We start from the raw sequence: 15,853 nt of genomic DNA, 5'->3' as shown, positions 1-15,853 counted from the left end.
CTAAGCAAACAACCAGAACAGGGACAGAATCACAGATATGGCGATTATTTGGAGGATTATCTGCAGGGAAGGGGGAAAATGGGGGAAAAGGTGCAGGGGTTAAGAAGCATAATTGGTAGGTATAAAATAGGGGGATGTTAAGTATACTGTCGGTAATGGAGAAGCCAAAGAACTTATATGCATGACCCATGCATATAAGGAATGGGGGTATCTGGTGGAGGGGGGCAAAGTAGAAAATTAGGATGAATATAATAACATAATAAATAAAATATATATTTTAAAAAACCACTTTGTTTTTAGTGAAGCAGATGTGCTGTTAGAAATCTGCTTTATATTCATAGTTAGATTATTCTCTCAGACTTCTATTTTTTCCTTAGTATGTGAATATAGAAATTAAGCATATTTTGGTCTAGGACTCATCAGTCTTGCCAGGCTTCTCAGGAACCAGCTATATAATAATTAGACAACTGGTGAATCTTTTTGAACCTTCTAAAATTTTGTGATGTTTTTACCGTTATTCTATTCCAGTTGTCCCAATTTTTCCCCTTTGCCCTCCCCCCCCACTTCCACAATCAATTCCCACTCTGTCCTCCATGTCCATGGGTCATTCATACATGTTCAATGACTTGTCACTTCCTCTTTCCACCATTATCCTCCTCCCTCCCCCATTCCCTCTGGTCACTGTCATCTGTTCCATGTTTCCATGGCTATAGTTCTGTTGTTTTCGTTAATTTTGTTCATTAGTTTCCTCTTATATGTAAGACCACATGGTATTTGTCTTTCACTGACTGGCTTATTTCACTAAGCATAATATTCTCCAGTTTCATCCAAGCTGTCGCAAAATGATAGGAATTCTCTCTTTCTGCTGGATAGTATTCCATTGTGTAAATCTACAACATTTTTTTTATCTGTTCGTTTATTGATGGGCACTTAGGCTGTTTCCAGCACTTGGCTATTATAAATAGCGCTGCTATGAATATAGGGGTGCATAAGTTCTTTTGAATTGGTGTTCCAGGATTCTTAGTGTATATTCCCAGCAGCGGAATTGATGGGTCAAAGGCAGTTCCATTTTTAGTTTTTTGAGGAAATTCCATACTGTTTTCCACAGTGGCTGCACCAGTCTGCATTCCCACCAACAGTGCATTAGGGTTGCCTTTTTTCTGCATCCCCACCAACAGTGCATTAGGGTTCCCTTTTTTCTGCATCCTTCCCAGCAATTGTTTGTTGATTTACTAATGATGGTCATTCAGACAGGTGGGAGGTGATACCTCATTGTGGTTTTAATTTGCATCTCTCTAATGGTTAGTGATGTTGAGCATCTTTTCATTCATCCATGAGTTATCTGAATGTCCTCCATGAAGAAATGTCTTTTTGTGTCCTTTGCCCACTTCTTAATTGGATTGTTTGTCTTCATGGTGTTGAGTTGCATGAGTTCTTTATATATTTTGGAGATCAAACCTTTGTCCAGTGTATCATTGGGAAATATGTTCTCCCATACAGTTGGTTCTCTTTTCATTCTGATGATGGTTTCTTTAGCCATGAAGAAGCTTTTTAATTTGTGTAGTCCCATTTTATTTTATTTTTTTTCATTTATTTCCCTCGCCCTAAGAGATACATTGGCAAAAATATTGCTATGTGGGATATCTGAAAATTTTCTGCCTATGTTTTCCTCTAGGACTTTTATGGTGTCACAACTTATATTTAAGTCATTTATCCATTTTGAGTTTATTCTGGTGTATGGTGTGAGTTATGGTCTAGTTTCATTTTTTTGCATGTCCCTGTCCTATCACCATTTATCGAAGAGGCTATTTTTCCCCCTCTGTGTGCTCATGCCCCCTTTGTCAAATATTTTTTGACCATAGAGTCTTGGGTTTATTTCTGGGTTCTCTATTCTGTTCAGTTTATCTATGTGTTTGTTCTTAATGCTAGTACCAGACTGTTTTGATTACAGTGGCTTTGTACTATAGTTTGATATCAGATATTGGAATCCCTCCTACTTTGTTCTTCTCTCTCAAAATTGGTGGGGTTATTCTGGGTCTTTTGCTTCCATATAAATTTGTGAAATATTTGTTCTAGATCTGTGAAATATGCTATTGGTATTTTAATAGAAATTGTGTTGAACCTGTAGATTTTTTTGGGTATTATACACATTTTAATGGTGTTAATTTTTCCCATCCATGAACACGGCATATGCCTCCATTTATTTGTATCTTCCTTAATTTCTTTCTTCAGTCTTCTATTTTTTGCCAAGTACAGGTCTTTTATCTCCTTGGTTAAACTTATTCCTAGGTACTTTAAAATTTTATATTTGTTGTTTTAAGAACACCATCATTGTCTTTGAGTTATCTTTTCTTAATACTTTTTGATATGTATAGCATGAGAATTTAAGTGAAAGTAAGTTAGAAGTTTCTTTTCCAATATGCTCCTGAATAGATTTTGTCTTATAATATCTAAGAAAATACTGAAACAGCACAAGTGTGAGTAATCATAATGTTAATTATTGAGAAATGAAGTAATCAGAATATTTATGTATATGGAGCACATCTTAGTGGATTTATACACAGTCACTTTGCGCTTATGTTTTCTTTACTTGTTAATAGTATTATAGAAATGTGTATGTTATATTTTACACTTTCAGACAAAATACATGACCATGGAAAACATAGAATCTTTATAATTATTTTGTGTTCTGTTTACTGCTCTTACTGAAGGTATGAAATCTGCGAAAGTCAGAAAAGGGGCTTATTAATATGTTGAAGGTCTATTTCTTTAGTTCTTTGCTTGACTTTTATGATTTCTCAAAAATACACTGTAACATAAAATATTACATGTATCAGTTTCTAACTCCTTAAAGCATATTCAGGATATAATTTTCTGTAATAAAAGTATTGCTCTGGCTGGTGTAACTCAGTGGATTGAATGCCGATCTGCAGACCGAGAGGTCACAGCTTTAATCCCCAGCCAGGGCACATGCCTAGGGCACATGCCTGTGTTGCAGCCCAGGTTCCCCAGTTTGGGTCCTGCGAGAGGCAACCAGTTGACATATCTCTCGCACATTGATGTTTCTCTCCCTCTCTTTCTCCCTCCCTTCCCTCTCTCTAAAAAAGTAAATAAAATCTTTTTTTATATGTTAGAGTTTTTATATATTTTAAAGATTTGGGATACTCTCTTTTACTATGGGTACAGATTTAGAAAATATACTACCATATATTTAAATACCATTTGATAATTTATAGACTGCTTTCAAACATGTTGTCTCATTGTTGCTATACAACATTCCTGTAACAAGGCATGGCAAGTATTTATTTCCATTTTACACATGAGGAAACTTGAAACCAATAGGGTAATTGACTTACCCTAAAACAGGTCATTAAAAGTAAATAAACCTGAAGGGTTTTACGCCTAGTCTAGTGCTCTTAACCCTCTGCCACTACATTTTAAACATCATTATGCTGAAATACAGTGAGTAATTAGAGTGGGATCTGTTAGTTACATTTTAAGTCACACTTTTTTTTTATATATATACACATACACACAGTTTCTGTTCACAAAATTATAAAATATGTTCTCAAAATTATTTAAATATAATTCTTTCTAAAATGTATGAAATAATGCTTTCCTAAGTTTTATTACTATTGTTTTTGTTTGCTTTTATCTCCATTAGGTAGACAGACTTTATTATAACAACACTAGTTTCTATATCATACATACAATGTAGTGCAAGAAGAGATTTATTTTTCAAAAAGGTGCTTATATTTAAAAATGTGTTTCTTTCTCCTTTCCTTCTGTTCTCTGTTCATCCCTCCCTTCGTGCCACCTTTCCTTTATTCCTTTCTCAATATTGTTTCAACTCACAAAGCTCCTGTGGAGGCCATATGGTTTCTCAGATTCAATTTAACTTTGGGTGACATTTAATTGTGTTATCACCCACTCATAATTAATTTCCACTTGTGGTCCATGGAAGAAATTCACAGGAAGGTGCCTTTTTTATGCTTTTGATTATTAACTATAGTTAAAATTCACTTTTTTCTTTTTAAGAAAAGGTAAATGAAATTTCTTTATGATTTTATGTGTTGGATTATTCTGTTACCATTTATACGTCTTTGATTCTGTCAAGTTTTAGTTTATTTCCTCACTTACCTAATTCTGAACTAGATGTAATAAATAATTATGGTACAGTTAAAAATACAATTTAAAATAGGCTTTAGAAGCAGTTGACCTATGTTTGAATGCTAGCTTTACAGATTACTAGCTATATGATTCTGGACGTGTTACTTTCCCTCTCTGAAACTCACTTTCCTCATTTACAAAGTGAGAACTAAATAAAGAATTTTATATATAAATTATATATGCGTGTGTGTGTGTGTGTGTATGAAAGTCTTGCAAAAGAATACATACTCTAATTGGAGTATATGATACATATCTTTTTATACTTAGTTTTCATCATTCAGCAATTTTTCTTAGAGATAATTCTTTATTAACATTCTTTTATGGCTTATATATCTAACATAAGATGTCATAAGTTATTTTAATTTGTTATATTGGAAACAGTGCTGCATATTAAAGTATAAAATATTAAAAATCTTTTTATATGTGTGGGAGTACAATAAGAAGATAAATTTCTGGCAGTGGACTACCTGGGTAAAAAGATTATACCCTGGATGGTGTTAGTGCTAAACCCATTCATGAGGGCTCGGTCCCCATAATCTAATAGCCTCCTCAAGGCCCAGCTTCTAGTATCATCATCTTGGGGGTTAGGATTTCAATATACACAATTTGGAGGGGAGGGGGGACACAAACATGTAGACCATAATGGTCGTATATCATATCAGTGAGGGAAACACAGGCTTTTTAATAACATGTTGGGACAATTGGTTAGCCATCTGAACAGAAGTAAATTTGGGACCATACCTCTTAGTATATCCCATGGTAGGAAACAAACTGTACTAATGAAACCATAAATGTACTAGAAGGAAATGTATGAGGATGAAATAAGAGAGAATATGGGCACGGTTGTTCTAATTAGGATCACATCCAGAAGCCATAAAAGAAAATATTAATGTGTTTGTTAGGAAAGAATTTCTGCATAGCAAAAATCAGTGTAAGCAGAATCAAAAGACAAATCTATGCTAAGAAAAAACATTGCAAGTCCTATTTTAGAGGTATAATCTCCCTGATTTACAAAGAACTCTTATTTCATAAGATTTGGTAAGAAAATTTTGATTAGAAAATTGATAAAAAAAGGATTAGTAACTCAGAAAAATGGAGAAAGGATATAAGTCGTCGGCAGCTGTCCGTCTCGAGAGACGATGGTGTAGCTTCTTAAGAGTCTATCTGCACCGCCGAGAATGGCTGTGCAGTCCGACTCGGGAGTGACACGGTTTCTGTCTCCTCCCGTGTTGAATCGACATCTTGCGATGACGCTGGAGTGTCCTCTCCAGTGAAGCTGAAGCTACAGAGCCTGGGCAGGGTGATATGGAGGGCCAGCTGTTGCCCATGCAGCAGACCCCCCCTCTCTTCGCAGCTGAAGGGTCCAAGGGAAAGACGGAGTCAATACAGCTTGGCTTCAGGTGCGCCGCAGGAGTTGCCGGTGTTGACTACAACGTCAAACCGCCTTAGGGACTCCGGCTCCGGATTTTCTGTCGGGGTTTACTCCCTTAGCCTTTCCCCTGAAGAGGTATGCCGCAAGGCAGCGGAGGTTTTTTGGAGTCAGAGTTTTCCTTCTCTGAAGGATATAAGTAGATAGTTGACAAAAGAAGAGAACTGAAGATGACTCTGCAACATATGGAATGTTGTTAAACCTCATGATAATGGAAATGCATGTTAAAACTAGACTGATATATCACTACTTTGCATTTGCTAGATTGGCAGAAATTCAAAAGTTTCATTATCTGTTCCATGGGCTCGTCTCACCAATGAGGAAATTGACTTACCCATCGCTGGTGGATTCTTCATGAGTAGAATTGGCCTATGAGGGGTAATTTGGTTATGTCTAGAAGGGTTAAAAATATGTATATATTTTCTGACAATGTATTTTCACAGTGTTTTCACTTCTAGGAATATGATTTAGTCAGGTGTGAATGGGATAGATATGAGGTTATTTACAGCATTGTCATAGTAAAATTTCAAAAACTATCTAAATGCCCATCGATAGAGAACTGGACCAGTAGATTATATGGAATCCTGTCTATAAGCTGATATGGAAAGATCTCTATATTTTTAAATTTAAAAAGACAATGTGTAATACAGTGGGTAAAACATACTTTCATTTGTAAGAAGGGGAAGGAAAAACATGTATTGGGTTGGCCAAAAGTTTGTTTGGTTTTTGTTTGGTTTTTTTTTATTTGTTTGGTTTTTTAAGTAAGATGGTTCTAGTAGCACTTAGTTGTCTTTAACTTAATTCAAAACAATTTTGTTAGATGATATTGTGACAGCTGTCATATCAGTGTGCATTTAAAAGAAAAACATCAAAATTGGTGAATTTTTATGTACCCATTTTAATATTGGAGATGGAAGAAAATATACATTTTTGGCATATTATGCTTTATTATTCGTAGAAGGATAAAAATGCAACTGAAATGCAAAAAAAGATTTGTGCAGTGTATGGAAAAGGTGCTGGACTGATTGAACATGTCAAAAGTGGTTTGTGAAGTTCCGTGCTGGAGATTTCTCGCTGGGCAATGCTCTAGGGTCGGTTAGACAGTTTAAGTTGATAGTGATCAAATTAAGACATTAATTGAGAACAATCAACATTCTACCATGTGGGAGATAGCTGACATACTCAAACTATCCAAATCAATAAAGTTATTGGTGAAAATGAAAAATGTCTTCTATTTTATGGAAAAAACTAAACAGGCTTTTTGGCCAACCCAATATGTGCATAAAACTTCTCTTATTAATTTCACTAATGATAATGGGTATCATTTTTAAAACTTAAATTCTCAAGTTACTAAATTTTAGAAGCCAACTTATTTTATTGTGCCTATACTGTTAAAGCAAGTTGAATGCTTAATTTTGCAAATGGGAGCGAATGTGATGATATTCTATATCCATGATTCCTTTATAACCATATTGTTTTAATTGTATTGAATCAGGCTATTCTTAAGTTAATTCCTGCCATTAAAACTTGAGGTGGTTTATTTCTGTTAAAATTTAGAATTAACTAAACCTAAATTAGTACATGCATGCAATAAGGAAGTTAGAAATAAAATAAGAAGTCTATGGAAGTTGCTTATTTCACATAAAACATCTCATAAATTTATATTGTTGAGTCTGATTGCAACAGAATATGGCCAGATACACTGTTTGGAATTGAAAACAACCCATTGTAATGATACCCAAATACAAATATTACCATACTTGGTAAAGTTTTTTAAATACTAGACCTTTTCAATAACATCTGTTTGTTTGTTTGTTTTTAATTATACCAGGTAGTTTTGGATGTTGGTTGTGGAACTGGAATACTCTCTTTGTTTGCTGCTAAAGCTGGGGCAAAGAAGGTTCTTGGAGTTGATCAATCTGAAATCCTTTACCAGGCAATGGATATCATAAGGTAGATACATTTTAAGGCTTGATTTAAGATTATTTTTAAGTCTGATGATAAACAGGTTTTCTTGTCTTTAATAGCTATCTAATGCAGACTTAAGACATTTTCTTTCAGTAAAAACTTATTACAGAATAGTAAAATTTTAAGTTGGATTGACATACTTGATCTATGAATAATCTTTTTATAGTTCTCATTGATGAAAATTATTTTTATATAATTTTCTGTCTTTTCCAATTATGACTATAAGTATGGTAATTTTATAAAATTAGAAATCATTGGTGGCAGCCATTTTGTTTGGACACCAAGCGGGAGTTGGTGGCAGTCGCTGTGGGGACACAGACAAAAGGCAGGAAAGGGCAGGCTGAGCGAGCCGGTGGACCGGCTGACCAGACAGACAGCCAACAGCAACGAACTAACCTAGTAGTCCACCGCTTATGCACCTAGCCAACCGCCAAATAAGTTAACCCGAGCCCTTCCACCATCAACTCAGTTTCGGCCAGCCTCTGGCCCGCCTTCCGCAGCCGTCGTGGCAGCCCCGGGAGGAGCACTGGTGTCCTTTTCCTTCCATCCTCGGGATTTGAAGATGGCTGCACAGTCAGCGCCGAAAGTTGTGCTAAAAAGCACCACCAAGATGTCTCTAAATGAGCGCTTTACTAATATGCTGAAGAACAAACAGCTGATGCCAGTGAATATTCGGGCTTCGATGCAGCAACAGCAGCAGCTAGCCAGTGCCAGAAACAGAAGACTGGCCCAGCAGATGGAGAATAGACCCTCTGTCCGGGCAGCATTAAAAATTAAGCAGAAGAGCTTAAAGCAGCGCCTGGGTAAGAGTAACATCCAGGCACGGTTAGGCCGACCCATAGGGGCCCTGGCCAGGGGAGCAGTCGGAGGACGAGGCCTACCCATAATCCAGAGAGGCTTGCCCAGAGGAAGACTACGTGGGGGACATGCCACGAGAACCCTACTGAGGGGCGGGATGTCGCTCCGAGGTCAAAACCTGCTCCGAGGTGGACGAGCCGTAGCCCCCCGAATGGGCTTAAGAAGTAGTGTTTGAGGTCCTGGAGGTCTTGGGAGAGGGAGCCTAGGGCGTGGAGCTATGGGTCGTGGCGGAATCAGTGGTAGAGGTCGGGGTATGATAGGTCGGGGAAGAGGGGGCTGTGGAGGCAGAGGCAGAGGCCGTGGACGAGGGAGAGGTGCCCTTGCTCACCTTGTACTGACCAAGGAGCAGCTGGACAACCAACTGGATGCGTACATGTCAAAAACAAAAGGACACCTGGATGCCGAGTTGGATGCCTACATGGCACAGACAGATCCCGAAACCAATGATTGAAGCCTGTCTGCCCTCCTGTGAGAGACTCTTGTTAGTTATCAAATTTGTAAATAACGTTGAGATAACAGATGAGAAGAAACGTACCCGATTGATGCTGGAAGGACCTATTACAATAGACTATGGATGTAACTTGCCACCAGTTTGTGCATTTAATGTGTTCCTTTTATTTTTTTGATACTATATTGTATGAAACCCTTTTATCCTTTTTTGAAAAAAAAAAAAAAAAGAAATCATTGACATACAGGTTAATATTGTTGAGAATGCTCTACAGAACTAAATATTTATATTAATATTCCCTTTAGCAAACAGTTATACTAAAGACTAAGTTTTTATGTCTTTTTTTTTTTTTTTTTTGGACAATATTAGCCTCCTCCTTCAAATTAAAATTAATAAATTCCAAAATGGCTACAAACAAGGCAGAGTGGATTTAGTTTGTCTCCTAAAACTTAATTTTATTCTCTAAAAATACCTCCTTTCTTTGAGGAGATAAGTTAGGTGATTGATTTTACAATTGGCTTATGTCCTAGCAAAAAGGCCTTTATTTGAACTACAGCTTAGAGAACTAGATTTCTTTAGCTTTGTATTTAACAAAAGCCCCTTACATTTGGAACTTAGGAGTAATTTCCAGAATTAAATAATTAATAGGAGGCCTCTCAGCTACTCTTTATTCCCGCAGCTTTATTGAGAACTGACGCACAGTACTATGTAAGTTTGAGGTGTGGAGTGTGTTGTTGTTTTCACACATTTATACATCGCAAAATGATTCTCACCATAGTAGTATCTTATACCTCCATTGTGTCACATAACTACCATTTCTTTTTCGTGGTGATAACATTTAAATGATCTTCCCACTGAGACTTATGTCCTATTCTTAAAATTAATGAACATTTATCTTTCCTGAGTCGTATAACATTTAGATAAGGTTATGTAAAATGTTTAAATTTTTAGATTTTTATAGCCCAATATAAAAGTATAGGCTTGGGTTCAAGTCCTCATTCTACCACTTAGCAGTTATTTGAACATTCATTAAGTTATATCTAGCCTTTTGAAACCTTAATCATTTCACTGTCAAAATGAAAATAATAATGACTCCTTATCTGGTTATGAGTAAGGTCAATAAGTTATAAGTAAAATGTACATATAAATTTCTGACATACTCCCTGGCATGTAGTTGGTATTCTAATGTTAGTGTCTGGCCCTGGCTGGTGTGGCTCCATGGGTTGGAGTGCCGTCCCTTGCCCCAAAAGGTTGTGGATTCAATTCCTGGTTGGGGCATATACCTAAGTTGTGGGTTTCATCCCTGGTTGGGGTGCATACAGGAGGCAGCTGATCAGTGTTTCTCTCTGTCTCTCTCTCTCTCTCTCTCTCTCTCTCTCTTCCTGTCTCTGAAATCAACAAATGTATAATCTGGCGAGGATTAAAAGAAAAAAAGTTAGGTACTGTTACTATTCATTAATCAGTATCAAATTAATGTTAATGAAAAAAATTACATTGACCTTGCTTAGATTTTTCACAGATACAGGTTTGTGGTTATTCATATTGGAGAATATGCATATATGTGCAATTCCATAGTCAAGTAAAATTTTTTTCTAGTTCTTAGAATATCATTAAATACAATGTAATTTTGGGGGGTCCATAAAGAGCATCTTCATTTCCTTTGCATTGCCATCCAAACAGATCTGAGTGCCATATCCCAAAGGAGAGATTGTGTTAGAAGATTATCAAAAATTTAATGTTAATAGTAAGATTGTGATAAGAATTTCTATTAGAAATTTTCATCTTATGAAAGACCATGTCCATTTGTGTATTAATTTTGTCATTTGTTTTTTCTAAAAGGCAAGATTATATGTACTCTTGTTTTAATTCCTTTATGGAAGAAAAGGAAAGGAATAGTGATAAACTTTTTTTTTTTTGTATTGTTTTGTTTCATTTTATTTCGCAGAAGTAACTCTCATTTGTAGTGGAGCCTGGATTAGATCTCCGGCAGCCTGATTCCACAGTCTATCCTCACAGTCAATTGACTATGCTATATTTCCATTTAAGTACTTAGGGGGCATGTATTGGTTACATTCTGTAGTTTGCTTTTCTTAGAATTTACAGACTTTGAAAATCAGACCTTTTTGTTTTGGATAAGTCAACATGGTACTATTTCTTCAGCAATGTTCTCCTTTGCTTTTTATGCTGTGAAAAGATAGCTATTTACATAGTGTTCATAAGCATCTCTCCTTTGTCTTCCATTCATCAAAAATTATACTGTTGAGTGAACTAACCTCTGTTACTCTATTTGTGAATATATCTATAAAAGAATATGCAGGAAACAGTTTTTTGTTAATATCCCCACGATCTACTGGCTCATTATTCTGCCATTTAAGGAGACAGCATCTGGAATCACATGACTTGATTTCTAATTTAGGCTTTTCACTTATTAGCCTTATAATATGGGCAAATTACTTAACTTTTTAAAGCCCTGATTCCTTCATTTAAAATAAGGTTCATGGTAGTGTCTATCTCATAAGATTGTTATAAGGATTGAATCCATTTACGTTGTTTTGCGTGTAACTGCTTACTAAATGTTAGCAGTAATTATAATATTAATTGGAAGTAACAGTGATATGTTTATTTTGGCACCATTGCCTCAAATAATACTTTATGTATTTGATGTTATGTTTCTAAAATGATTATTTATTACAGATGTCCTGTTAGTAAATCTTTTTGTATTCTTTCTATTTTAGAGTCTCTGTTCTCTTACACTATAAAACTTCAAGCTTTAGGCATTTTATCTTGTACTCTCTCTCCTCCCTTGTAATCTACTCTCAACTTCTCTTTTAGTTGTCTGTTATTGCATATTGGAGCTTTTTAGAACTATCATCAGTGAAAAGAACTCTTCCGATTAGTAGGCCTTGCGCTATCTTAAGCTCCTCTGAGGCCTCTTTGTCTGAAATCTATACACAGCAGAATTTCTATAAAACTCCATAAGCTTTCATCTGTAAAAATGCGTTAAATTCTTAAAGGTGGATACTTTTTAAATGCACATTTAATAAAAGAATAAAATATATTCTTTTAAATATATTTCACTTGCAATCCTTGGATTGTGTTCAAAATAATAAAATAATTTTTATCTCTTTTCTCTTTAAAAAAGGGATCTAGTATTTCTAAAGTGAGTTTAGAGTAAGTTTTGGTTTTACTATAAACTGACATATATTAAGGCTCATATGTGTAATGTATATTACATATAAATAAAAATAAAGAAGGTCAGACTTGTTCTGAGGTTACAGACAAGTATAAAGTACAGTAGGTATTAAATTAGCAGGGCCAAGTAGAACTCAGTGTGTGAACAAAGAAGAAATGAGAAATTGTTTCTTATTCTTGCTGTCATACTTGGAACTCTGCAATGAATGATCATTTCAGAAACATAAACTTACCTAGGGATAGCAAAGCTATTCGATTGCCAGGCAATTTTTTACTTTCATGCTCAGGAAGCAGAGGTAGCTTCTGGTAATATTTTTATTACTACTCTGGTTGCCTTTGCGTCTCACTGAGTCATGGAATAGCTCATTATTCAGACTTCTGAATGTTATTGCAAAGGAGTTTTCATGAGAAGGTTGATCCATCATGTAACTAAATGCAATACTTTCAGTCTCGGTGTGACACTAAAGATGCAATCTTTTATAAAGCCTGTGTCTAGAATATTGTTAGAAATGAAACAGAAAAGCCTAGGAAAGATTTTGATCTGTTACGTTCATGTAAGTGTCCTTCTCTAGTTTATAGGACAGGCGCTTCATTTTCTTCATTTTTTTAATCCCTAACACCTAGCAAGTTGATACATGTGCTAAATGGTGAGTGAAGGTTTTTGAGAAGACTAAAGTAACAACACAATGATATAAAAAGTAGGGATAATATATAAACACACATAAGGTTTGAAACAAGATCACAAAATACCTTGCGATAAATTCTTGAAGTAAGGGATGTCCCTTTATTTTTTTTATTTTTTTCTAAATTTAACAGAAATTACATAGAATAGTGAGCCAAAGCTGAAGAGAATTTTGAACTACTTATGAGGCTCAAATGGCAAAAAAATATTTTGCTATTCAGAAGCCATAGAATTCTAATGAATGTGATCAAGACACAAAGAAACTAAATTAATTTCTTCTCCCACCCTACCAACTCCTTCATTTCCTGTTCACTCACTTGTCCTGTCTTGAGGGGACCCTTGACTACCTAACTAGTTCATTGTTCTCTAGAAGAACTCATATGACTCAATATAAAGTTGCATTCATAGCTAAGATGTATTACAGCCAAGGATATAGTCCAGGAGCAGCAAGAAAAGGACACACGTCAGTAAAGAGGCTCCCAAGTAATCCTTCTTCTCTGCAATAGTCACAGCAGGTGTACTTTTCTCTCTACCTGTGAACTTTAAAGATACATGTGAGATGACTCTACCCAAGGAAGTTGGCGTCAGTCTTAGAGTTAATAGTTCTCAAAGAGCTGGTCACATAGGCAGCACATACGTGCTTTGTAGCCAACCATTGTGTCAATCCACATCAGATACCACGTGGTCATCAGGAATCTTCATGTTCCCCTTAAATGTACTGTCATCCTGGTTTATCTTGGTCCACGGCTTCAGGTTTATAGAATAGCATCATTACCCAGTAACTATGTGAATGCCTTAATTCATTCTTATATTTCTCACCTGAATTAATGCATCTTTATGGAACTGGCTCAGTTATTTGTTTTGTTTTTGTCTTTGTCGCCCACAGCTTTCTATCATTCATTCTCTCTAGTACAGCCAAATTGATGTCCCTACCCAGTTCTCCTCCCTTTTAAATTTAAAAAGAAAAAGGAAGGGGGGGGGTCACTTTTGTGTTAAGACAAAAGATCAAGAAGAACTATAAATTAACTATGATCTTGTTATGAGATAGGAAAGTGCTGGTTTCATAATTTCAGTGCCTGTTGGATTAGTTAAGAGATTTACTGAAAATACCTTTTTATTGTTGCAGTGTCATGTTTCTATAGATTAAAGCTATGGTTAGGTTTTGAGCAGGTGTTTTCAGAGGCAGAATTCATTTAGAATGCTTTTATGCTATAAAGTAAGGTTTAGTGAGTAGCCACTTGAGAACAGTAAGTAAAATCTATGGTTTCATGAATGAGATATCAGGCAATGATTAAGGTGAACAGTTTCATGGAAGGTTATCTATGTGAATGATATCTTTGTTGAGTTGTTTTAATACAGAATTACTGGGAATTATGGCCTTTGTTATTTTCTTCTGTGTATTCTTTGAAATTTTAATCTTTTCTGCTATATTTATATTTGAAAAAGTGATTACTGATGCAAATAGGATTATGACTTGTAGCAGACAATAAACAACCTGAGCAGATGGCCTCTTACAGAACACATCTTGTTTCAGCATAAGCATTCTGAAGATATTTCTAGGCAATAGGAATATTTTGCTTTAGTAAGAAGCTTGCTTTTTTGTCTGTGAAGTTTTTGTAACTGTTAAAGCCTTAATAAACATTTCAGTTACACCAATCTCATAAAAAAGAATTGCATTAAATATTTTCTTGAATATAAGCATCCTTTTAAACTTTTGTGTAAAAATATAACATACTTATTAAAAAGTGTATGAAACATTGTAATATGATGACTAACAAGAAATAGAACATCCCAGCACATTAGATCCCACGCACCTCCATTTCCCCTTTCTCAGTGAGATGGTCTCTGTGCCTGATTAACTAGCATCCTGATTTTCATGGTGATCACTTGCTTGCTTTGCTTTATATTTTAACCCCTTAGATGGGCATCTATTTAAGATCATTTAGTTTACTCAGTTTTGATCTTTAAGGAAATGAAATTATATATTATGCATCCCTTTTGTCTAACTTGTTTTACTCAACATTATTTTTCATCTTCATGTTGTGTATAGCTGTAGTTTATTCATGTTCATTGCTGTATACAAGGTCATTGATGACTATATCATAATTTGTTTTCTGTTTTTATGGACATTTCTTATTCTCCAGTTTAAGGCTGTTATTCCTAATTTTGTTAGTAATTTTTTGTATGTGTGCCTGGTGCATACATATGTTGAGCATAGTCAGGCCTTGTTGGCCCTGGCTGGTTTAGCTCAGTGGATTGAGCGTCGGCCTGCGAGCTAAGTGTCGCTGGTTCGATCTTCCAGTCAGGGTACATCAGAGAAGGAAAACTCTGACTCCAAAAAACCTCCGCTGCCTTGCGGCATACCTCTTCAGGGGAAAGGCTAAGGGAGTAAACCCCGACAGAAAATCCGGAGCCGGAGTCCCTAAGGCGGTTTGACGTTGTAGTCAACACCGGCAACTCCTGCGGCGCACCTGAACCCAAGCTGTATCGACTCCGTCTTTCCCTTGGACCCTTCAGCTGCGAAGAGAGGGGGGGTCTGCTGCATGGGCAATAGCAGACCCTCCATATTACCCTGCCCAGGCTCTGTAGCTTCAGCGTCATCGCAAGATGTTGATTCAACACGGGAGGAGACAGATACCATGTCACTCCCGAGTCGGACTGCACAGCCATTCTTGGCGGTGCAGATAGACTCTGAAGAAGCTACACCATCGTCTCTCGAGACGGACGGCTGCCGACGACGACGACGAGTCAGGCCTTGTGGTATATATAACTTAAGATTTCCTAGATATTGCCAGACTGTTTTCTTTTGGGGGGAGTGTTGAGTTTAGTTTCTTAATTTTTCATTCTATTTTTTTCCATTACCATTCAGTCCTCTTCTACCCCGCTCCCCGCCCCCTGCAGTCATGACACTTGTCCATGTCCATGAATCCTTTCTCGTTTTTGCTCAATCCCTCCACACCCTAACTTCCATGCCCCTTAACTGTCATCCTGCTCTCTATCTACGAGTCTGTCTCTATTTTGCTTATTGGGTCAGTATGCCAGACTACTTTTCAAAGTGGTTATACCAATTTATGCTTCCATCAATAGTATGTAACAAGTTCTGGTT

At 36.2% G+C, this 15,853-nt stretch overlaps 1 protein-coding gene and 1 pseudogene across 1 annotated transcript in view; both read left to right on the top strand.

The window, feature by feature from the left end:
- PRMT3 (protein arginine methyltransferase 3) overlaps positions 1-15,853 on the top strand; it is a 106,121-nt gene that overhangs the window by 13,473 nt on the left and 76,795 nt on the right. The window contains exon 9 of the mRNA XM_090263159.1: positions 7,431-7,552. Within this exon, the coding sequence (XP_090119285.1) occupies positions 7,431-7,552 (122 nt within the window). The remainder of the gene's footprint in view (positions 1-7,430; positions 7,553-15,853) is intronic.
- LOC150018076 (chromatin target of PRMT1 protein pseudogene) lies at positions 7,837-9,010 on the top strand (annotated as a pseudogene).

This window comes from Furipterus horrens, unplaced genomic scaffold, assembly GCF_987537825.1.
Source record: "Furipterus horrens unplaced genomic scaffold, mFurHor1.1.pri manual_scaffold_2, whole genome shotgun sequence".
Taxonomy (NCBI): Eukaryota; Metazoa; Chordata; class Mammalia; order Chiroptera; family Furipteridae; genus Furipterus; species Furipterus horrens.
This window is presented reverse-complemented; position numbering and strand designations above follow the sequence as displayed.